Source organism: Micropterus dolomieu, linkage group LG22 (assembly GCF_021292245.1).
Source record: "Micropterus dolomieu isolate WLL.071019.BEF.003 ecotype Adirondacks linkage group LG22, ASM2129224v1, whole genome shotgun sequence".
NCBI lineage: Eukaryota > Metazoa > Chordata > Actinopteri > Centrarchiformes > Centrarchidae > Micropterus > Micropterus dolomieu.
Window position 1 is genome coordinate 28,729,516 of NC_060171.1, and position 23,624 is coordinate 28,753,139.

At 39.7% G+C, this 23,624-nt stretch overlaps 1 protein-coding gene across 6 annotated transcripts in view; it reads right to left on the reverse strand.

Moving 5' to 3' along the window:
* cbfb (core-binding factor subunit beta) overlaps window positions 1–19,747 on the reverse strand; it is a 35,230-nt gene extending 15,483 nt beyond the window's left edge. The window contains exons 1-4 of one of the 6 annotated variants that reach the window (XM_046037310.1): window positions 19,215–19,747; window positions 18,683–18,769; window positions 12,681–12,797; window positions 813–881 (exon numbers count right to left, since the gene is read on the reverse strand). In XM_046037310.1, coding sequence (XP_045893266.1) covers window positions 813–881; window positions 12,681–12,797; window positions 18,683–18,769; window positions 19,215–19,292 — 351 coding nt within the window. In that variant the 5' untranslated portion in view covers window positions 19,293–19,747. The remainder of the gene's footprint in view (window positions 1–812; window positions 882–12,680; window positions 12,798–18,682; window positions 18,770–19,214) is intronic. The other 5 variants (XM_046037309.1, XM_046037312.1, XM_046037311.1 and 2 more) reach the window with 5 other exon arrangements.
* Window positions 19,748–23,624: the final 3,877 nt, after the last annotated feature.

The window sequence follows — 23,624 nt, forward strand, 5'->3', positions numbered from 1 at the left end:
CTGCATGGTGCTTTTAAAAGAAGGCTTCATTTGGCATGACAGGGAAAATGTGTGTGTGTGTGACAGAGAGAGAGAGGAAAATATGTAGAAACGGCCCAACCACAGACTTCCTCTGAGAGAGAACCATGTCAACCCCCACATCCATTTACTAACACACACACACACACACACACACACACACACACACAGACAGGAGAACTCTCACACTGCCAAACTGCAGCACCACTGTGAATAAGAAGAGGAAGCAGGGTAAAATGCAGTGGAAATTCAGACTCGCTTTAAAACCGAGTGTAAGTTTTTAAAGTAACGCAGCAGGTTACTTTTGGTCTCAGATGTCATGTGGGAAGATTTGTGATGTGTTGATTTACCTGGCTGTGCTACAAATGATGTGATTGGTGCTCATTCTGTCAATTTTTTTTCATTCTGTCGATCATTTCTAAAGAACATCTGGACACGAATATGAACTTCTCCACTACATTTTTTCGACAGCTAATAGCTACTTTGCAGATTAAGATTTTCACTAGAAACATTTGCAGATAAACACTGTACATACAAAACATTTAGTAGTCTTATAAAATATTATGATGCTTTGTCAAGCCTCCTTAAGCAAATAGCATATGTGAAATTCATATTCCCATGTTTTAAAGAGTGCTGTGGAGTTTCCTTGTTAACAAACTAAAGTTCTGTTTACGCCCCAAAACACATTGTGTGCATCCTTGAGCTCCAGCTAATGTGTCGAATGCATTCCCTACCTCACAAAACATTTGCAAAGTAGGTTAAAAGTTTTAAAAGTATCTTAAATGCATGTTTACTTGCTTGCGGTCTTCTTCTTCACTGCCTTTGCTGTCGCATTGCTGCTTATCTTGGCTCGTTACCGCCACCTGTTGATCAGTGGAATAGTGTGAAACCACTGGCAGGAAGGAGCATCGCGTCACATGTGTGTTCTCGTGCCCGTGGAGGAGATTAACAAAACAGGGACCCACTCATGGATGAACAGCTCCATAGTGTTACAGAAACTCCACAGGAAACCTTTAAAGTCTCAAAAACCACACATGCTTGTGTGCATGTGAAATGCTTTTTGTACATTCCTAGATATTAATGTTACCCTAATACTGTTATATATAGCCTAATACAATATATGATGTCTAATATATGCCTAATAATAATTAATAACACTACTATAAGTTGTTCAGAGTCTACTTTCTATTTATGAGCTGCAGCCTGAACAAGTTAATAATAAAATTATGTTGCTTACAAAGAATGCTGTAATCTAATGTTTACATGGCTACACCTTGTGTGAGCTCCCTGTTCTAGTCTGATTGTGTATTGTGTTACTTCACTCACAAATTAAAGGAAAACCCTGAATAAATGAGTGGAGAAACATTACAAATGCTGGCATGCACGAGGGGTCACTGACTCTCCAACACCATCACCAAAACACCCGACCCGATGAGGGAATATCTAGAGTTATAGAGTTCAGGGACTAAGACAAGTGAGCACTGAAGCTGTTCTGGAGGCTCAAGGTGACACCCGTCATGCACGTAATGTAGAGTCTTACATCATTTTGTCCTGTGATTCTGGCTCTGAACATTTAGATCACATTTTTGTGGCCAGTCCTTGCATCACATGTTTCTGAGTGACAGACATCAAATTTAGGTGATTTTAGTTTTAAACTTCAACTGAAGTATTTCTAGATAATTCAACTACCCCTTAGGATCACAAAGTCTGTGGATGTAACGATTTTACCAGCTGCAGCCTTGTGAATCACTGTGTATCATTTTGAAAGTCATTCATTGGTGAATGTTTGGCATTTTTGGGAACTATGAGCACACTTATCTTTGTAATTGCCACCCTGATCTTGTCACCGCTAAGCAAAGACCTGAACACACGCTGATAGAGCCAGCCTTCAGCAGGCAAGTTGAATCTCACGCTTTTGATTTTAAACCTGTCCAAGCTACCTTAAGTGTTTCCTACACTGTGCGTGTGTGTGTGTGTGTGTGTGTGTAAGAGAGAGAGAGACAGAGTGAGTTGGCAGACAGTTTGTGACGCAGATGTAGAGGGATGTGTTGGCATTGTGCCTCTCATTGAGACTGGTGCCAACCATCTAGTCAGCACAACTGCCCACTGCTGCACACATACACACACACACACACACACACACACACACACACACAGTCAGTGCCCACGAGGTGTGTGAACACAATGGTCATCTGTGTTTTCAGTCTCATGAGTTGTGGCAATCTCCCACATATGCGCGCACACACACACACACACACACACACGAGCGCATAAAAACACATTGAAATAAACAACACAGAGACTTAAGCATGCCTCTTTTAATTACTCCGTCACCACAATCATTTCTGTGTCTCCTTCTTTTTTATTACACATAAGCATATGCGCTTTTCTGCTTCACTTCTCTTCTGCACTCTGTGTGTATTTGTATGTGCATGCTGTCTAAGCTGGAGGCACCAGCTGATTTAATGCAGTAATTATGTTATTATCCAGAAGAATGTTACATCAATGACTGTCAGAGCGTCTGGGAGGTTGCGTGTCACATTCAAACAGTGAACATCGGTGTGTGTGTGTGTGTGCGGATCATTTCGAATACAGATGAGCTCTAGTGACTGTCTGGAAATCTGTGTGTATGTGTTAATCACACAATAAACATGTGTGTGTGTGTGTGTGTGTGTGTGTGTGTCTGAGTCAGCAGCCAGTCACACACAGCACATGCTCTCACTCTTTCTTCCTGCTAAGTTCTTTCTTTCTTTCTTATAGCTCATCGGACCAAATATCACTCATCACCCCCCCCCCCCCCCCCCCCCCCCCCCCCCCCCCCTCTGGTCTCAGACTAGAAAATCGAGCATTTTGAAGACAATACGGCACTCAAGTGTAAATCACATTCCTGATTCACGCTCCCTCCCCACAGTACTCTGACACACAGCGCCTCTTTCACAGTCAACAACAAAGCCTTAATAACTACTCAGCACAGATGGCATGTTGTCATTTCTGGTGGTATAAAGTGAAATAAAAGAGAAGGTAAAACAGAGGAAGAGATCATGAAGGGGAAGGAAGAGAGAAAGAGAGAGTCGTGGTATCTACAGTGATTTTTTTTGCTATCTGTATTTTAAATTAAAAGCGGAAAAGAAGCACAGAAGGAATATATCCCATACACTATTTATTAGAAAAAACTCTTGCTGGTAGGGCTGCATGACATCAACAAATCATCTATTTGATTATTACAATTACAATATACATTGGAAAGCAGCACACAGACAAACGTGAAATGAATAAAATGAGATTAAATGTATTTTTGACAGCTTTCGATGCTGTAGGAGTGTTTTTCACACCTTGAGCCTCATATTGGCTTGATACATATGATACACTTAAGTTCTGTAGCTGACTTTGGGGTGTGTGACGTGGATAAAATCCTCTAATGTGGTTCTGTAATATTTGATTGAGAAATTGATATATATTGGGACATAGTAACATTTCACTACATTGATCAAAAGTTTATTGATGAAATCAGCTGACAGGAATGTCTGTTTTTTGGCTAATCCAGGGAATTACATACCTGATGCAGTAGGGCTGCAAGTGAGGATTATTGGTCTTATTATTATCGATTAATCTGTCGATGATTTTACTCAATGAATTGCTCTGTCTATAGAATGTCAGAAAATAGGGAACAGCAATAGTAAATTTCCTAAAAGCTAATTATATAATAAAAAATTACCAACTAGTTCTCTTTTGAGTTTTCCTGTAAACAAGCAATGTTTCTGTTTACATTCAGTGTTACTCACCAAAATGCCTTGGGTGTATCCTTGACCTGAAACAAACGTGCAGAATGCATTTCCTTCTCCTTAAAACATTTTGCAAAGTCGAAGTTTGAACCTGCATTGCTTAATTTCTGCCGTGTTTGCAGTCTTCTTCTTTACCGCCTTTATTGACGTGTTAGTCTGTTTCATGACATGCTACCGCCACCTGTAGATTAGTGGAATAGCACTGAAAACACTCCACTAAAGCTTTAACAGTGGTTAAAAATTCCACAAGCAACCTTTTAAACAGTTATCAAAATAGTTGATAATTTACTGCAGGTCAGCTGATTAATTAATTTATAAATTCATTTCAAAAATCCAAAATCGCCATAAAGCAGCTCTGCTCATTGATTTGCAATGTCGCTTATGACCTAGACCCAGAGATACTAAAGGGATGGATGCCACAGTATAAATGGTGTGGCAATCCCTAATAGTAGACAAATGTATATCGCCCAACACTAGTTTATATCACAGATTTATTATTTTTTAACCAAATGTGTGGTCCCATTCACATTTAACCATTTTTACATTTAAACTCCTAAATTCCGATTATCTAAGCCTTTTCCTTTCTGAAGAAAACTAAGCTGAGAGAAAAGTTACAGAGTGAGCTACATATGGAAAAAGTGATTTAAAGAGAGAGCAACAATCAGATGAATAGCAAAATATATTCTTATATTGTCCGAAAGCCTTGTGGTGACCAAACCGCTGGTCCCCACAAGTTTAAGTGGCTAAGAGTCAAGACTTGGTTTCAGGGTTAGGGTTAGAATTAGGTTTAAGGTTAGGGTCAGGGGCTAACAAAATCATTATGTCAATGACGGGTCCCCTTGAAGATAGTGACACAAGGATGTGTGTGTGTGTGTGTGTGTGTGTGTGTGTGTGTGTGTGTGTGTGTGTGTGTGTCAGGTGTGACAGCAGCAGGTGGAGATAAAGCACGTTACTGGCGTTCTGTTCCTAATCCCACACTGAATACAACGTCTACTGACCAATTGTCTGAGCCACACACATACCACCTGCTAAAGCAAGTATAATAGTATGGTACTCTCCACCACATGATCATTCTCTTCTTTTGCTTTCCCTCACTGTAATTATAAAGGCTGCAAAACAACATGGGTCACACACACACACACACATCGCATGATACTTGACACAGCCAGGTCATCAAGGCCGACGTCAAATATGTTGCTGTGTACTAAAGAGTAGGAGCCATATGTGAGAGATAGGTAATAACCTGCAAACATCACAGGACAACTTAATTCCACATCTTTACATACTGTGTGTTGTTCTCTAGAAATCAAAACGCCTGTGTTGTTCATTCAGTACTCTCCCCGGACGGACTAAAGTGAAAGCAAACTGGCTGCTGCAAGGCATCATGACTCACATCTCATTTTTCAGTTCTATCAGTTGTTTCATGTTCAGGACTAAAGTACTGAAAACCTTTGTCAGGTCATATGTTTTCTATTGCAAGGTAATTGTTCACTGGTTCACTGGCAGTTTGTATTCCCATTGTGAGTTGGCCCCCGGCCCCGTCTGAGTCTCTAACTGCATGAAGACACATAATGTGCATCATTGCTATGCAAAGTCCTCTCTGTGAGCACCAGGGGGGCAAAAACCACTCTTTGTTCCTATGGCTTTCATAGGAATGGAAATATCATGCAAATCCATACACAGGGCTGCAGATAGAGTTACTAGACCAGAGAGAGGGAGAGAGTATGCCGCAAAGATCAACCAACTCAAGTTTAAATAGGTAGAAACTATGTTAAATTACATTTACAAAAAAGTTAACCATCATGTCTTCTATTCCTTTTGATGAAGCAGAATTAATCTGTTACACTGACATAATAACATTTCATAAAGCAGCAATGGCTAACATGTTAGCAAAGAGTTGCCCATTTTGTATCCAGTATACACAAAAGCAACAATCATTCATTTAAAATCATGTTTCATGCAAACCGACAAATATTTACTCTCCTTTTAGCTCTTCACTAAATCCTGTGGGAAACATCTGGCTCCTTCGCTGCTAAATGCTCCATTATGTTGACCAGTTAGCTGCTAACGTTGTCTTTTTGCGTTTGGTGCTCGGCAGGTAATGTGCAGTGGGTTTATCAAAGCTTCTTCTCTGAGAACAGCTGCCGCTGGAAACGATGCTTATGAGAGCAGTAAAGTTGAGGGCCATGAAGCCAAAACAATGAGATGAACTGTCTGTAGAGCTGAGGGCAGCTGCCAAGTCAGATGATAATTCTGTGTGGGCCCATCACTAATCACAGTCATTTAATTGCTACTTTTTACTGATCAGTGCAGCTTTAAAGATTTTTGTAAATTGACCTTAGGAAATGAAAACTCCAAACGTACTGACAAACATGAATCCATATCACCTACAAAATATGTTTATGTATTACTAATTTACATTACATTCAATGCTTTTTTCAAATCCAGGAAGTGTGACATTTCTACACTGCACAGAAACCATAAGGAGTTTGAATAGTAAGGAGTAGGAGCTTGAACGGTTTGCCGTGGTTTAGGCTACCACTCCAGGTGTCCAGGTGAGTAGTGCTGCATACTTCAGTCCAGCTCAGTTACTGGAAGAGAAGGACTAAGAATAGAGAAATAGAGCTGACACACACATGCTGGATTTCACACCAGACTGACCTCTCTCTCCCTCTCTCCCTCTCTACATAAAGTTTTGTGTCTGAACCTTGTGTCTTTCTGTTGGTTTTTTTTTAACCTCACACACAAACACACACACACTCTTCTGCCTCTACCTTGTGTGCGCACATGCATTCAGACAGAGTTTCACTCAAACACAAAGACACAATGTCAACATAAAACTGGGACACACACAAAGAGCATATAAGCAGGGTACCCTGTCTGCGCGTGTGCTGCAGTGCATTATGGGAGTGGGTGTGGTCATTGATCTAAGGCCTGGAGCAGGAAATATGAAACCCTGTAGGAGGAGATGGTGATGGTGCTGTGTGTGAAGAGGTTCTGTGGTGCATCAAAGTCTCTGAACACGGTGACGCCGACTGTCTATGAAGCTCAGAAGAAGGTTTACAATACTTTAAATTTATTTAAATTCAACAAGCCTTATTAAATGTACTGAACAATGACTCAGGACGTGCAAGACGTAAAGCACAACAGCACACATTCACGCAACACACACACGGATGCAGAGCAGCAGTAGCAGAGGGAACCAATTAGTGGTCGGGCTTTGATGATGTCACTGACAAGTCATGCACTGGTGGCACAGCTTCCGTTCAGAGGGAAACATAACACCACACACTGCGCGTGTTCACACACACACACACACACACACACACACACACACACACACACACACACACACATTTGATGTCGATATACATCTGACAGAGGAGAATCCTGGAGGCTTAAAGCTGATGACTAAATTAGAGGGCAACGAAGACAAGAAATGGCTTTAGAAGGTTTTGTGTGTGTGTTTACTGTTCTTTGGGATGCAGGCTGGGAGTACTTGTGACCGGATCTCTGAACAGATTAAATGGAAAAAATGCCTCGAAGACCAAATCTGACAAAGTTTAAAAATGTCAGCGTCATGATGACACAAACATACCAGCCATACAGAAGTTTCTAGATTTCTCTCATTGTTTAACCCGAAACCTGAGAAAAGAAAAGGACAAATATTCAAACTTGAATACACAGCCGAACTGTTTTGCTGACATTAAGCTGAAGGAGATAACAGTTGTGCTGATAGAGGTGCTTTCCAAAAGACTGGACTGGTGCTACAGCTGTGGAAGGATGTGAACAGTCACCACATCATAATCTGCTATAAACCAGAACATTTATTATACTGTACAATCTGGCACTAGCATTGATTGCCTTAAACACTCACCTTCAACAAACAGTCATACAGTACAACTTACTTACTGTATCCTGTTTTATATACCAGAGAAGGGTATAAAGATTTTTAGAATACATTTAATTATGGAACTTCTTCAGATGGCCAGATGGACGTGCAATATTGTTGTTTTATTCAACATTTATGAATTTAAACTTTTAAGTATCAAAATAATGTTTTGTCAATGACTGTCCAGTCCTCTACTGCACAGTACAGCTGAATTTGTAGATTTGGTGGTAGGTGTGGAGCTGCAGCACTGCAGAGGTACAATAAAATATTTACACAGGTACCAACAGCTGTGTCCATATTTGCCAATTTTTCTCCTGACTCCTAATAATCCGGAACAACTTGTATCCACTAAGACAATAATGGTAAAGTGGGATGGAAGTTCCAGATATGAAAGTTGGGGAGTGACCTCGTAGCATTAAAGGGCCAATGTTCAGTATTTTCTTATTCAAGGCTAGACTCTACAGCCATGATAGCAGTTCTTAATTCAATTAATTGAATTGTGATACTGGAAAATACAGTATTCTGATAGTGGAGTATAGTATTCTGTAATGTCTTACATCAATAGAGTGCTGTGCGTTTCTGTGCTGGGTTTTGTGTCCACCCTCCTCCATCATGTCACTGACAGATGCTCATCTGCTTCTCATTTAGTCCCCCACCGTCTAATCTATGTGCTTCTCTTTCTGACTCTCTTCTCTCTGATTTAGGTTTTGCTTACTGTTTATTTGTTTGTGTGTGGGGTTGTTTCTTGTATGGAGACGTGTGTACAAGGCTTAGCAATCAGTCAGGCTCCACCTTCTCATCAGCATGCAGGGGTAGTGTGCAAACACACCCACTGTTGTGCACCAGAACGTACGCGACACACACACACACACACACACACACACACACACTCACAAACACACACATAGAGAAACAACAGTGAGAAACTTGCAGAGAAATTCATGTGGTTTCAACCTTGTCTAAAGTCACATCCTAAGATATGACTTTTCCACGAGCAAACAGTCGGTTCTAGAGCCAGTTTCCAACCAAATCTCAACCTATTTCAAGTGAAGTGTTTTCATGACCGACTAAATAGTTTAGGGCCAGAAAAATACAGTTCAGTTGAGGCCTCTTCACCCTGACATTTTAGTGCAAATTAAATGGGATTGTAACTGGTGCTGAGCTGTTATTGTGTTAATCAGTTTAACATGTTTCACCAGCAGCCCGCCACACTCCAAGCTTATTTTGTTCTTCATTGAAAAGTTGAGGCTTCCAAACACCCACTAAAGGACTTGCTCTGTGTCTCTAAAAACGTGATTCCTGGTTAAAATCTGACAGACTGCATTACATTTTCAGACCCCCCCCCCCGCCCCCAACACACACACACACACACACACACACACACACATATATACACATACATTTGTGGTGATTAGGTAAGCTGGAGTGCAGGCCAGGATGTTAGGAAAGATCAGTATCTCTTTTGCCTAAAGAAGCATGGCAGTTTGTTCACATAAAGGAAACCACAAACAAAGCTCTTTGAATGACAAAAAATGGATGAATGAAAGGAAAGGGTGTTTCACAATATGGAAACATTCAAGTTGGTCAGTGATCAAAACTTTAACAAACAAGTGAAGTTAAAAATTGTTTACCAATAAGAGGAACATATATGTTAACAACCAGGGGCCCCAGCGGAGTTGAGGTAAAGTCACAATGAGCCATATTTTAAAGGAAAATGTATCTCAGCGATGATAAAAATTATATGCTAAAGAACTCAGTGCACCACAGTGTGGATTCAATATGTAGGGCTACCCTACAGTATGAAATTCCAATAATCCAATTTCTAAGAACTGATGAAATGTATAAATGAAGAATATGAACAAAAATCATCATAATAAATATCCTATCTATATTTCTTAAAACTGCCCCCCCCCCACACACACACACACACATGTGCGTTCAAGACAGCTTGAATATTTTTATTTTACTAGAATAAGATTTTCCACCTTAAAACTACATAAAAGGAAAAAAAAATTATGTAAAAGAGTTTAATCCTAAACAGAAGTTATTTCTCCTGTTTCTCATTCTTTCATTTGTACGAAGGTCAAACAATGGCCTAGATTCTGCTAAACTGGTCACCAGAACCAAGCCTGACTTTTAATGTATACGGCAAATGTAATTCAGGGCATACTACCACCATCAGTCTCTGTGGAAACCGTTACGTCCTGTGTTTAAATTCAGCTGCAAAACTTACCTGAGCAAACTACATCAGGCTGTTGCCATAAAGGCTGCAGGTAAACGAGCTGCTGATGCTACAGTTTATGTCTAGGGCCGGGTTAATGCTTGCTAGCAAGTTAGCTAAAATTAACCTTGCCCACAGCTGGCTCCCATTAGTCTGCAATGACACTGAGAGCCTGTACTTCTACTCCCTCTCTCTCTGTCTTTCAAAAACACATACACACACATTATATTCAGTCGCCAAGTTTAACCTCACTGTGCTACCCTTTTGGTTTGGCAGTGTCTGTGTTTGGAAATGAAGGCGGGAGAGAGGGAGGATAAAGAGGGAGGGATAAAAGAAGGGAGTGGGGGAATGCACGGTGGGAACGAGGATGTAAGCAAAAAAACACAAGGAACGGAAAGAGCGAAGAAGGGAGGGAAACAGGGGTAGTGTGGATGTTCCTATAAAATACCACAAGAATAACAAAGGAAAAAGAAGGGAGTCTGAAAGAAAAAAATATGTAGGGAAAAATAATAAAAATTAAAAAAACTCCAACCTGGTACATTAGTCTTAATCAGTTCTTGAGATACTGTCTCATACTTCTCTACTCCACCGCAAACTTCAATATTATTTTTGCCCCGTAAAACATGTTTTGTAAAGAAATATGTTTGGCCAAACATTGAAAAAGCAGAAGATTAAAATAAAAAATCATGTTTTTTTCCAACTGTTTTAGGTTCTGCAGAACATATGGAAGAAATAAAAAATTTAAAAGTAAAAGAACCATCACCAAGTATCAGTGTGCGCGTAGTTCAGCTGTGACAATAATTAAGGGAAGAAGTTGCAACGTACGCAAGATCTCTGCCTCGGCCTGACAGTTGTATTCTACAGGGAGGTCCGGCAGGATTGGAAGGCGGGCGGGGTGTGTGTGTGTGTGTGTGTGTGTGTGTGTGTTTCTGTATGAAATGAAAGCTGGAAACAACTCAGCAGAAAATGTACACAGTAAACAATTAAAGGTTCTGCACTGGAACAACTGAGTGAGGATGTCCACTTTCTTTTGAACATTTCTTTTTACTGTACATTGCACTCAGGAAACCCACTTTCTGCACTCGTCTGTCCTTTTTTATACAAGTGGAGTATAAATGACTATTTTGTCTTTTGCTGGAGCTGCACGAAAAGAGCATTTCAGTGATCTGGAGGGAATTATTCTGAGTCACCATACTGGTATATCATGACTGACTGATGTTTCCTCAATGTACATGATGAATGTGGATGAAAAGAGAAGGCTGTCAGCACGTTTATCTGGATCGTCAGATGTGTGTGTGTACACGAGGGCTTGGCTTCAGTTCTACAGAACCACTGTGAAACTGCTTTACACTGACGACTCCTAGCCTCATTAAAACTTCATAGATGTATGAGCACCGTTGAGGTGACAAAGAAGAGGGTATCTTCTTACATGCACACACACACAACCACAAACTCTCTGTTGCTGCCATACACATGCATACCGTCTCTTTCTTTCTTTGTCTGACACACACACCACATCAGAAACTTTCCGGCAAAATGCCCGACGCCCATCTACACACGCACACACTCACAAACACACACACACGCACACACACACACACACACACACACACACACACACACACACACACACACACACACACACACACACACACACACACACACACAAAGTTCTCAACCATCAGGGCACTTGTGTTAAATAATTAACAGTGTGAGATTAGTCCGTCAGCCTTGGGGCATGGAGGTCCATTGATTCCCCAGAATGCATTTTTAATGAGCCGCCAGCCGGCATTCATTTCAGCTAGCCAGTGTCCGTGGAGGGCCTTCTGACACACACACACACACACACACACACACACACACACACACACACACAGACAGTCCAGGCGTAGCGCCAGGGGAGACAATTAACATACACATAAACACAACAGAAGCAGCACCACTGCACTGTACAGCGGATATCACCTTGACAACAGCAGCAAACTAACATCTTCTGAGCTCTTTAAGTTGTTTAACTTTAAACTTGATCAAGCACGAGTGCTACTAAGCAAATAATGGTTTCATCAACTTACTGTTGTGTGACAACACAATCTCAGCAGTGATTTCTCTTCTGGGACCAGGATCACCTCGTTTTTACGTACGTTTGGATGGTACGAGACAGCGAGAATTGTTTGGAAAGACCTGCAGAGCGATTATTACCCAGCACACACAGGCTTACAGGGAGCACAACAGGGAGCTTTTTTACAAACGGATCCCTTTAATTTGTCTTTGTGGCCATGTATACATCCTCACACAAATCAATCTGTATTCTGTCAAAGGTGGCTTGGATGTATTCAACATTTGCATTCATGAACTCACATGCACATGTGCCTTTGTGTGGGTGTCTGGACTGTTGTTTTCATTTCATAAAATTAAAGAGGAACAGAAAGCAAAAGGGCGCACAGACATGTATGTGTTCCTCCAAAAGCTATGTTTTCTGTGACACTTTCACATTGGCACATGTGAAAACAAAGTTGGATGAATCAAAGGCACATGACTAAAGTGTGAGATAAAATGCCACAGATGTTCTCCATTCCAACTGACTTTTTGAATTTGGTGGGTTTAAGGTGTATTTTTTAATACATTTAAAAACAGAAAATCTCTTTTAACAGTCTCTATGCTGCAACTCGGACCAAGTGACCTTAGAAGCAGATGAAGAGCAAAAGACAGAAATATGTGTGTGTGTGTGTGTATGAGGGTGTGGGTTGGTATATTGCACTTGTCCTACCTTTCCTGTCTCCCTCTCAAAGTCCACATACTCCCTTGTAGGAACCTGCCTCTGATCTCCGTGCAGGTTGGCTGGAAAGAACTGGAGAGAGAGGTTGGTACCTGTAGCTACAAAGGCCTGGAGAGAGAAAGAGAGACAGAGAGAGAGAGAGAGAGAGAGAGAGAGAGAGATAGATAGATAGAGAGAGAGAGAGAGAGAGAGAGAGAGTATAAAGTCAGTCAAGAGTTTTAGTTCTGTTTTGGTCTCCACCAAGCTGCTTAACCGGCCACTTGTGTATTTCACCGTTGCTGTTTTATGCTGGGCAGGTAGTATGCAGCTGCTTCTCTGAGCTTGTTAACAGGAAAAGGCTACTCATAGTTTCATATGGTGTGTGGTATGGTTGACGATGAGAGCTGTGAGACTCAAATACAGTCTATGTTCGGCTGGAGAACCAAAACATTGAGCTAAAAGACGCTAAAGCTGCAGAGTATTGTGTAATTCATTTGGTCCAGCACAACTAATGAACGTCTCACATTACATTTTATTAATGGTAAAACGTCACTCAACAGATTTTACACGTCAAAGTCAGTTTACTATTATGGGGGTATTAAACAGCCTGTATAAACAGCTGTATAATGACTTCTGTGGTTCTGGAGGAGCTTTGACAAATCTGAGAAAAATCCCTCAAGAGATTTCACCCACTTATTTTGATGTAGACCAAGGGAGTACATGTTTAATGGACACTTACTTATTGGGCACAAATTCACAACAGAAAGTGTTACAAACTGGAGGCGTGGAGTTTGGAAGACTTGGGCTCTTATCAGGCAGGGAGGATCTCTATAGATACTTTATCGATGAGCGTCAATTTGAGCATTCTTTGTATTGCTGCAATTGAAAATTAGTTAGATTTATTGATTAATCTGCCAGTTATTTTCTTATTAATAGTTTAGTCTATAAAACTTCAGAAAAAAAGTAAAAAGACCATTAAAGCTAAAGAGCCCAAATGTGATGTAACGGATTAGCAGTTCAAAAAGATATTCTGTTTACATTCATATCAAACTAAGAAAAGCAGCAAATCCTCATATTGTAGAGGCTGGAACCCAACAGGTCTGACATTTCTTTCTTTATAAATGACAGTTGACGATGCAGCTGTAATTCTTTTCTTTTTCTAAGTCAAGTCAATTTTATTTACATATCCCAAGATCACAAATTTTCCTCAAGGGGCTTTACAATCTGTACAACATACGACACCCTTTGTCCTTAGACCACTGATTTGAATGAGGAAAAACTCCCTAAAAAAACAAGCTTTTAACAGGAAAAAAAGATTCTATCTCTCACAAGTCCACCAAATTTACAAAAGTTCATTTAAAAAAATATTACTTATTACTAATACAGATTTCTATCTGAGATTAAGATTCTGAAATACTGATTTTAAGTGCATGCAGTTATCGCTGTTTCATAGGAATGTTTCCAGAGGGTTCGTGCATAAGCTGAAAAGTAGAATGTTTGAATAAGTTTAAATGTCTTATTTGGGTCTAAGCCTGGAAGAGTTTAAGTTGGACCGGCTGTATCAGAGTTGTTCTATTTCTCTTTCTTTTAACTCTCTCTGTTTCTCCTTAGTCTAACCACTCTCCTCTCAGAACAAAAGCACACAGTGAACCACTGCCCTCCTCACATACACATAATCACATCATACTGTAGCGTTTCTCATTTTTTGATTTCTGTAAAATGGCTTCTTGCTCTAATGGGAGACATTCCTATCAAGAGAAGCACACACACATACACTTATGCACACAAGCATACAGAAAAACAAATAAAATGAAAATCAATAGAATGCATTTTTCTGTTGCCGTCAGAAAGCAATGAATTAGAAAGAGGCAGAAAATCAAGTTAGAAAATGTCTTTCATGCGTATCTGTGTGTGTTTGTGTTTGTGTGTGTGTGTGTGTGTGTGTGTGTGTGGTGTTTGCTGAGACGGATCAATACTAAGGGCATTAGGGCTGCGACTGAGCTGGAAGCATATGAATTATGCACCATGTCAAATCTGTCCCTCATCAGAGAGTGAGAGAACGAGGGAGGATAAATGAATGAAAGGGAAGAAAGAGAGAACAGCAGTGAGGAGAGAGGAGAGAAGGAAATGAAGGGGGGCGAAACCTGGAAATGACCAAGTGAAGTGTGTACACGGACACATGAAGAGAAAAAGTGCCTCTCACACAAACACACACGTGTATATATGTACACACTCACAGAGACGAGAGCTCAAAGAACACCCGAGTCATCATTTCTGCTGTATTTGAAGTATTGGATTGCAACCATCTGATACTCATTTGCTGCCTACTACCGCGGGAGGAAAAAAAGGGGGGGAAGGAGAGGCAGAGAGATGGAGGGAAACTGAGAGACAAAGGGGGAAACGAGAAAAAGAGAGGGAGTCAGAGAGAAATGGAGGAAATGAGAAGGAGTAAGAGAAATGAAGGGAAACAGGACAGCGGTGGTAAAGACAGCATGTTGAATATAAAGAAAGTCAGACAAGGAGAGAGAGAGAGAGAGAGCGGGAATGGAAGTGAGATGAAGAATAAAGACAAAGGAGAACAGAGCTAAGGAAATGAAATAAAACAGAGGGAACAGACAGAGAGAAAGAAAGAGCCAGAGAGATGGGAGAGGAGCGGGAAGAGAGACCAGTGCAGCATGAAAATCAATAGTGGTTGAGAAAGCGACTCATCTCTAATGAGCTGAGCTGAAGATAATTTACTTTGAATTATCGTCCCATTTATCAGATCAATCCTGAGCATTTTAGAGTCAGCCTTTGATCAGACTTACACACGTGTGTGTGTGTGTGAGTTCCTAGAAATACACAGCTGCCAAACTACATTTTTACGTATATAAGATAACCTTTTAATTTTTTATATATATATAATTTATAATACAAAGTTGTTTTTTTCTTATTGTTTAAAAACTGTTATAACATGCAGAATATACAAAGGCATCTTCATTAATTTTGTTAATACATCTACTACTCTAAGAATCAAACTGTGAAGACAGAACCATGAAAAGAAAAATATTCAGGCAGTGTTTCTGCTCTGGCTAGCAGTTGGAAAACATTAACTTAATACTGTACATATGCGTAGTGTATTTGTATATTTTATTTTCTGCCCACTTTAACAGGCCTTTTATTTATTTTACTTAATCGACTTCTTCTGTTAATAACAACTTGTTCTAAACGGACGTGTCTGTCTAAAATGAATACTACATTTAAGAAATTAGCAGTAAGTGAAAAGAAAACTTTTTGATGAGGAGTTTATTTTTTATTGTATTTTATTGGAGTCCGTCTGGAATTATACAAATGTTGAAAAGAGAAAGTACTGTTCAAGGGGATAAAGATTTTTAAAGACCCCCTTCAGACATCTTTTAAGACATATAAAATACTGCTTGGAGTGATAATTTGAGTCAGATATGTTCAATTGCTGAAAATTTACATATTCTCCCTCTGTCATTGAAAAATCCACAATCCACGAATATGCAATCATTGTTCACTTCAAAAGTTTAACTACCGGCCCTAAGACGTCTCTTATTAAAGTTTTGTTTAATACTGGACCATGATTGGCTTCCAAACTAGTTGTGATGTCACTACACAGGTGTCTTAAACTCAAACGCTGGACAAACATTTTGCACAGTGAAGCAGAAACATCTAAGTGAAGCAACAACAGACAAAACATTATTTTTGAATGGAGGGGTATTTTAAACCCACAAGTTTTAACCTAATTAATTGACAGTTCATTTGCTCCCTGTTCATCTGTCCCATTTATAAAAAGTGATCCTATACAGAAGGCTCATTGTGTCGGATAGTTGTTCACACTGGCCGTGAAAATAGCAGGAGGTCTTTAGCGGCGTCTGGCTGATAGATAAATCAGCGACATGATGTCACAGCTGCCATCAAACCATTAAAACCGTGGCCATCAATTCTCACAGCAGAAGAGGCTTATAAATACAGCGAGGACAGACAGACAGACGGACGCATCATGTCCCACTAAAAGATGGTAAAACTAGAAGTCCGTCCCCCCCACCACCACCGCAATGATGACAGCATGTTTGTGAAAAATACCTCGAGGATGACTAAGACAGCAGAAGTTGCCCTGTGTTTGTGTGTGTTTGTGCCAGCAGCCTAAAAGGCTTTTCGTCTTCACCTTTTGTTGAGAACACAATAGGAAGTTTTAAACAGACTTCACACTGGAAGCATACAGTAATTACATAATGAGAATAGGAATGTGTCCCGACTTGCTGTAAAGTTATAAACTATATAACAAATGAAGCACTTAATATATTTTTTGGAAGAAAGGTCACATGGGTTCAGTTGCACTTGTCGAGAAAACATAGTTCATATCTGCAGAGAAGTGAAGACAGTAAAACATGTAGACTTTTTGTGTTCATAAAGGACATATATCTCCTAGCTGTACTTACTAGTTAGTTTGCAGATTAATATTGTACAAACCTATTATGAGCGTATAAAATAAGATGCATTGTATATGCATTTTCTGCCACCTACAATATTAAAATACTTACATGTGCATGAGTATTAATGATAAGGTAGTATAACATATAATAATACAATTCTGACACAGACCATTTTCCTGCATAGTGGGTTCTTTCACTGTTATACTTTACGTAAATCTTGCTGATTATAAGTTTTACAGTTTTGAGTGCAGAACCTTTATTCGCAATGGACTACATTTCACACTGTGGTGTTGCGACATGGTGGTCTTTTCATTCGCCAAAAGAGTTCAGTAAGAGTTCACATCAGCCCATTTGCTTTTCTGAGGCCTCCATCTCAAAGCCTGACCTCTGATCAGAAGCATTTGAAGATGCGGCTACAGAGAAGTGTGGTCTGGAAATGGAGGGAGACAGATTCAGCACACCGATACTGTTGACACATAGTATCTCCTACTGTAACCCTCCATAAATGGAAATGACGAGAAACACCCCTTTCAGTGTAATGCACTCCAACACCACACCACAACACAACTAGCGACAGACCATCGACTTAAATCAGCACAAAACAACTCATGTCTGCACAAACATACTTTAAAAATAATTTTCTGCTGATTGACTGACTGATTAATTGTGTCAGTGCTTAACAAAAATGTAATGTTTAGAGTATGGTAGCATCTATTTTGTGTAGTATTTAATAATATATTTTTTTCACTTGTTATTTTTAAAGCTTTTATTATCGTTTATTATGCCTTCATTGTTGTGTTCATTTGGTGTGCATTCATTTCTGAAATCCATTTTTAGCAGCCTATGTTTTGTCAATCGCTTGTAAAGCACTTTGAATTGCATTTGTTTAAAAGGTGCTATATTAATAAATGACTGACTGATATTGCAGGGCTGTAATGCATTATTGGACATCGTACAGATGTTTCTATTTTTCGGTTCACTCACTGTAAATCTACATCATTCACATGTTTATTGTATATACCAAAATTAGACATGACAGGTGATGTTTACCTTAACAGACCAATTAAAGGCCCCAAATTACAGCTCTAACAGTGTTCGTTGTAACCATAAGGTGTCTATGTGATAACATGCATTAATGTGTGCTGGGAAAATGATGACTGCAGCTGCAGAATATACTAGAAGAAGTCATGAGCCTGTAAGTGGAGTCTGGTAAGCTTGCTCTGCATGTCTGATAGCACGTCTACTTCCTTGTACAGGGACACATCAAAACATCAGCAGGCACAGGGTGTGCGCAAGTCTATCTACCCTGTACTGATGCACAAAGTGAACTGATCTCAGTGTTCTCCTAATAAGAGTTAATTTGTCTCTTAACATGGAGACAGCCTTGAGATTAATGAGGCCACAAATTCACAAAATACATATCTACAGCTTCACATCCTCATATAATACACGCATGCACACTCTTTTTCTCTCTTTCCTTAAGTCAAATATTAATCAGCAATTAGCACCACGTCCCCCTGCTGTTTTTCAAGGGGAATACAAAGAATAAGAGATTATATTTAGTTTTGTACTTACTATTTCTGACCGTCCGTCTCTGCAGGCGTTCTGGAAGCGAGCTTGTCTCTCCTCGTGGGGTCGGTCCCTGAACCCAGTATATTTAATCTACAGACAAAAGAAAACACAGACCTTGAGCAACACGCACGCACATACACAAGAAGATAAGCTATAGGAATTTTGATGTAAGGCTAAGTGCATCATTCTTTGTCTCTGCTTTTCACCAAGAAATAATACAAAATGTATTCAGACAGAGTAAGCTCAATATGTTAAAATAACTTTTTTAAACACTAAATAAATAAACAACAAAAAAAGAACAAAATGTTAAAGAATACGAGTTAATCGTCTAAAAGAGAGACATATAAGTGGACTTATTTTAATGCACTTTTGTAGATTGTTTTGCTTTTGGGGATCTTATTCAACGGTAGAATTTCTCCCACTAAAGTAAAAATCAAGTAACTGAAGCTTAAAACTCCCCCGGCGAGCCTTCATCTCTGCCTTTATTTCCGCCGTTCAACAGAACAGAAAGGATCCAGAAACACAGCAGACTCACCTCACACTCTCTGCTCAACTTGCGGAAAAACTCCTCATTCTCAAACTTGCTCCTCTGGTCCGGGACTACCCGCGGCATCTTCACCAACACTTTCCGGCTTCTTGGCTTTCACGTTTTGTTTGTCTTTTTAGCCTTTTGTTGTTGTTATTTTTATCCAGCAGAGTAAAAGTTAAACTGCTTGCCTTGCCGTCCGTCCCTCACTCTGCCTCTCTTTCACTCTCTTCTCTTCCGTGTCTGTGTGTTTCCTCCTTCCCTGTGTGGAGCAATGTGCTCTCTGCTGCTGGCCTCTGAGATTATGACTGCTGCTCTTATTAAGATAATCTGCCCCTGACTGCGGCTCCTGCGCGCACCGGGTCGCCTCTGGCACCAAATGGCTCTTATTAAGTGACCCACTGCGGTAGATAAGGCTCAGTTTGACCGCGTGTCTCTCTCTCTCTCTCTCTCTCTCTCTCACACACACACTCTCTCTCTCTTGAGGAGCGTGCGATCTCAAACAAGTGGCAACAAACGAGCGCTCTCTGTCTGTGTCTCTAGTCTACCTGCAACTTTCAAGTGCTCCTCCCTTGTGGGCCTGCCGATTATTCCTGCATTCAAGAAATTTGGGACACAAATGATGCATAAAGCACAAAGGATTATGTAAATCGGCTACATTTTATAATTTGGCGACTTTAATTAAAGTGATGAATCATATGGCGCAGAGCTGTTTTGTGCTGTGGTGGCAGAGGGAAAAATATCTGTCTGGCAAGTAGCCCAATTTACATTTTTATCCGTGTATCAGTCAAAAGTTGCAGCTGCTACAGCATGATTCAGCATGACAAACAGACATAAACAATGTTGTTGCAGAGGTCCGCATGCGCTAATTATAGGCTATAGCCTAGATAAAATTTAAACAAATAGGCCAAACAATAAATAGAAACAAACATGCTGGCTAGGCCTATCAACACATGGTAAAAACACAGAAAACCGTCTGTTACAATTCATGTTTCCGTCAGCTGTTGATATATCAACAACGCTCTTTAATCTGCTTTCTTGTTCTTTCTAACACTTTTGGCGGGTCGTTGAAGCACAGCTGTCAAAAGTCAAAATTACGACTATTCCGCAAGTACTTGAAAGCATCGACAGTCTACTTCCTGGCTCCGTCGAGTCGCTCTTGTGACTGTACACCCAAAATACCCCCCCACCATCATCACCACCTCCCTCCAACCCCCCATTCACAATAATAATACTACTACACACGCTTCTCAGGTCTGCCACTGCGCATGCGTCTGGCCTGGTCCGAAGAAACTTTACAGGATCCTTATGTGAGAAGTGAAAGAGGGAGAGAGCGTGAAGAGGGGGTCGGACAGACAGTGTTTGCGTTGCACTGATAAAATGAATAATGCAACAATCCTAAAATCCAGACATGGTGGTGAATATAGAATGTAGGAGTGATTTGAAATTGATGAACAAGTTACACAAGCATAAACTCTTCCCTCAGTTTCGAATTTTGAGGCACTTGGACTGTTTCCATTTAAAGTGGGGCAGCTTCCAAAGTTAGTCTATTAACTGTAATATTCTCTCCTTGTGTTTCCTCAGAAGGTGCTTCTTTCTTTGAATATTGAATTTCACATTGGAAGATGTCCACTTGATTTGTCTGACTCAGTCTGCTGAAGCCTCGTATTACCTGCAGTTAAACTTCAGAAATCATTTTTGCAACAAGGACTGTGGATTTACCCCCTTATCACTTACACTGAAATCACTTTAAGTCAGGATCTCTTCACAGCCAGCATGGACAGAGGAATGATTACAGACACCAATAGCTCTTTCACTGTACCTATAGGCATATGAGTAAGACAGACTAGGAAAAATGTGAATGTGTTCTTTAATGCTACTTTACACTTCAACTCAGTTATCTGACAACAATGAAAAGTTAGCTGCGTTGCAGAGTCATATTTTACAAATGATGCTGCTTGTGTTAATACATTACTAATAACAATAATTCGATAATATAACATTGTAACTTCAGTAAAACATTCTGGAAGGAGTCATTCTGCACAATTTTAACTTTAGTACATTTGATACATTGGAAGTACATTTTGCTGATAGAGGCTATAATTAATATTTTCACGACAATGTATTATATGATAATGTGAGAAACAGTGTGAAAATGTGAAACAGGTCACTCTTAGTGATGAACTTACAGAGAATTATCACCTGAATCTGTAGCTCCCTTGGCTTTATGGAGCATAATAGCGAGTTTTAGTTTAGCTTTAACTGTCCAGCTTGCAGTTTTAGTGTTTTGGTCCATTCTCATTTTCAGCTGCAGCAGGCTGCTGTTGTCAATGCAAAGCTCTAAAAACCTACTGTGCACCGCCTGCTCAGCAACAAACAGCAGACAGACACAGTTAGAGACTAGCTGGGGAACGCAGCGGAGTATGAAGCAGTGAAAGAGACATTTGAGATATTTCCCTCAGTAGTTGGTGGAGAACAAAAACAGAGCAAAAAGACAGTAAATATTGGCCTTTCATCCATCAGGTGGTTTCTGTGTAACTGCTGTGTAGATAATCAACTGTTTGCTAACAAGTTGGCCACATCAACTTAAAAAGTGATGATACATCAATGTTGTGTTCACACCTTGTTTCTGTTATTTCAGGTTTAAGTTTTTAATTCATTTTTAATGCAATATTATTGCAGAGTATTATTGTTACTACAGTTTTTACCACTTCAGCTTAAGTAAAGAGTACTTATCCCACCACTGTCATTGTGAGACATAACACCTTATTCACAGCAGACATCTTGATTTGTCATATATCAGGAAAAGCACAGGTGTTATATAAACATTAATGTTTGCTCCGCTCCATTCAAAGTGTCCCAGTAAGTCGTGACAGTGAGCCACAGGGACGTGTAAAGACATTTTGGTGGGCAGGGGCTCAATTGAAAAAAAGGCACATCCCATAATTATTTATAAAAATAAATTTAAACAAAACAGAAAATATAATAACACAACTCTGTCTTCCTTCCAATATAAATTAATTCCCTCACACTCACGCAATTGTTTACTACTTTAATACTCAACAATTTTACTTTTCTACAAAATAATCAGTTCACACAGAGACCATGGTCTTCTTTAGTATTCACAACGTTTGTCACAGGAGCAGGCAACAGCAAAGTAAAGTATGCCACAATGTGCATATTTTCTATGCTACTAGCATATATTTAGAATAAATGACTGCACCAAGGAGAGGGACATAGTTTCATTAATAATTTGTTTATTTTTCACAAGGCAATAAATTGTTTTAATTCTTTTGGTGTTATTGTAATAGCCTACATAAAATTATAAAATCAACAAAAATCCTCAAACTAAACTGTGGCATTGTGCTGCAGGCATAATTCAAATAAATATTATTTAAATACTTTTTGTTTCACTAGCAAGATACCAGATGAGTAAAGATAACCTTCAGCTTCCACAGCCAAGCAACAGAATACTGCCTGAATACATTAATGTATGATCAAATGCAGTATTATTTTTGCTATTACTATATTACAGACAGGGAAGCTGTGCGAAAACAGGAAGAAATATACTGTAGGCCGATATTAATTTATTTTTAAAAAAAAGAGCCCCAGAAAAAAGGGCACTTTCTCTTGAAGAAGAAAAAGGGCCCTTTTTATGTCAGTATGTGCACGTGCCTGGTGAGCCACCATGAACAACTGACCGTTTTCACAGCGGATATTTTGGCGTGTCCTAGCAGGGGAGCTAGATCCAGGGCCCTAGTTTGCATGCTAAATGGGGTCAATTAAAAAACTACATTTTCTTTCGTCTGTGCTTTTCCTGCTATGACAAGTCAAAATGTCTGCTGTGAAAAAGGCCTATGGGATACAAAATAACGAAGGCTTGAATGCTTAGAGGTACCAGTAAATGCACACAGTGTAGTGAGAAAAGTGTTACTAAGAAATATATCTGATCCTTTCAGGAAACATCCATTTAAAACATTGTTATGAGATTACCTTTCACACACACACACACACACACACACACACAGACGATAATTATAATGTATTTTATAAGTTTATTTAAACTACAGCTGAGACATATTGGCACTTGAATGTTTGATTATGCAATGAACAGGCGGATAAAAACACAGCCCTGAAATGTAGCACAGCTATTTTCTTTCTCCTCGACACACCTACACACACACACACTCACAAAGAGTAAATATGACTATTAGACTACCAGGGGAGTTTCATAATCACCCACACTGATCTTAATTAAACTATGAACAAGAAACTGCAGGTTGAAAGTGTGTGTGTGTGAGAGGGAGGACATTCTCACGCAGTGTTTTTCTGTCATGACATGTTTTGTTTGTTTGTTTTGTTGGTGTCTGTGAGGCTGTCTGTGTGCACGTGGAGAGACTAACTAGTGAAATGGGTGTT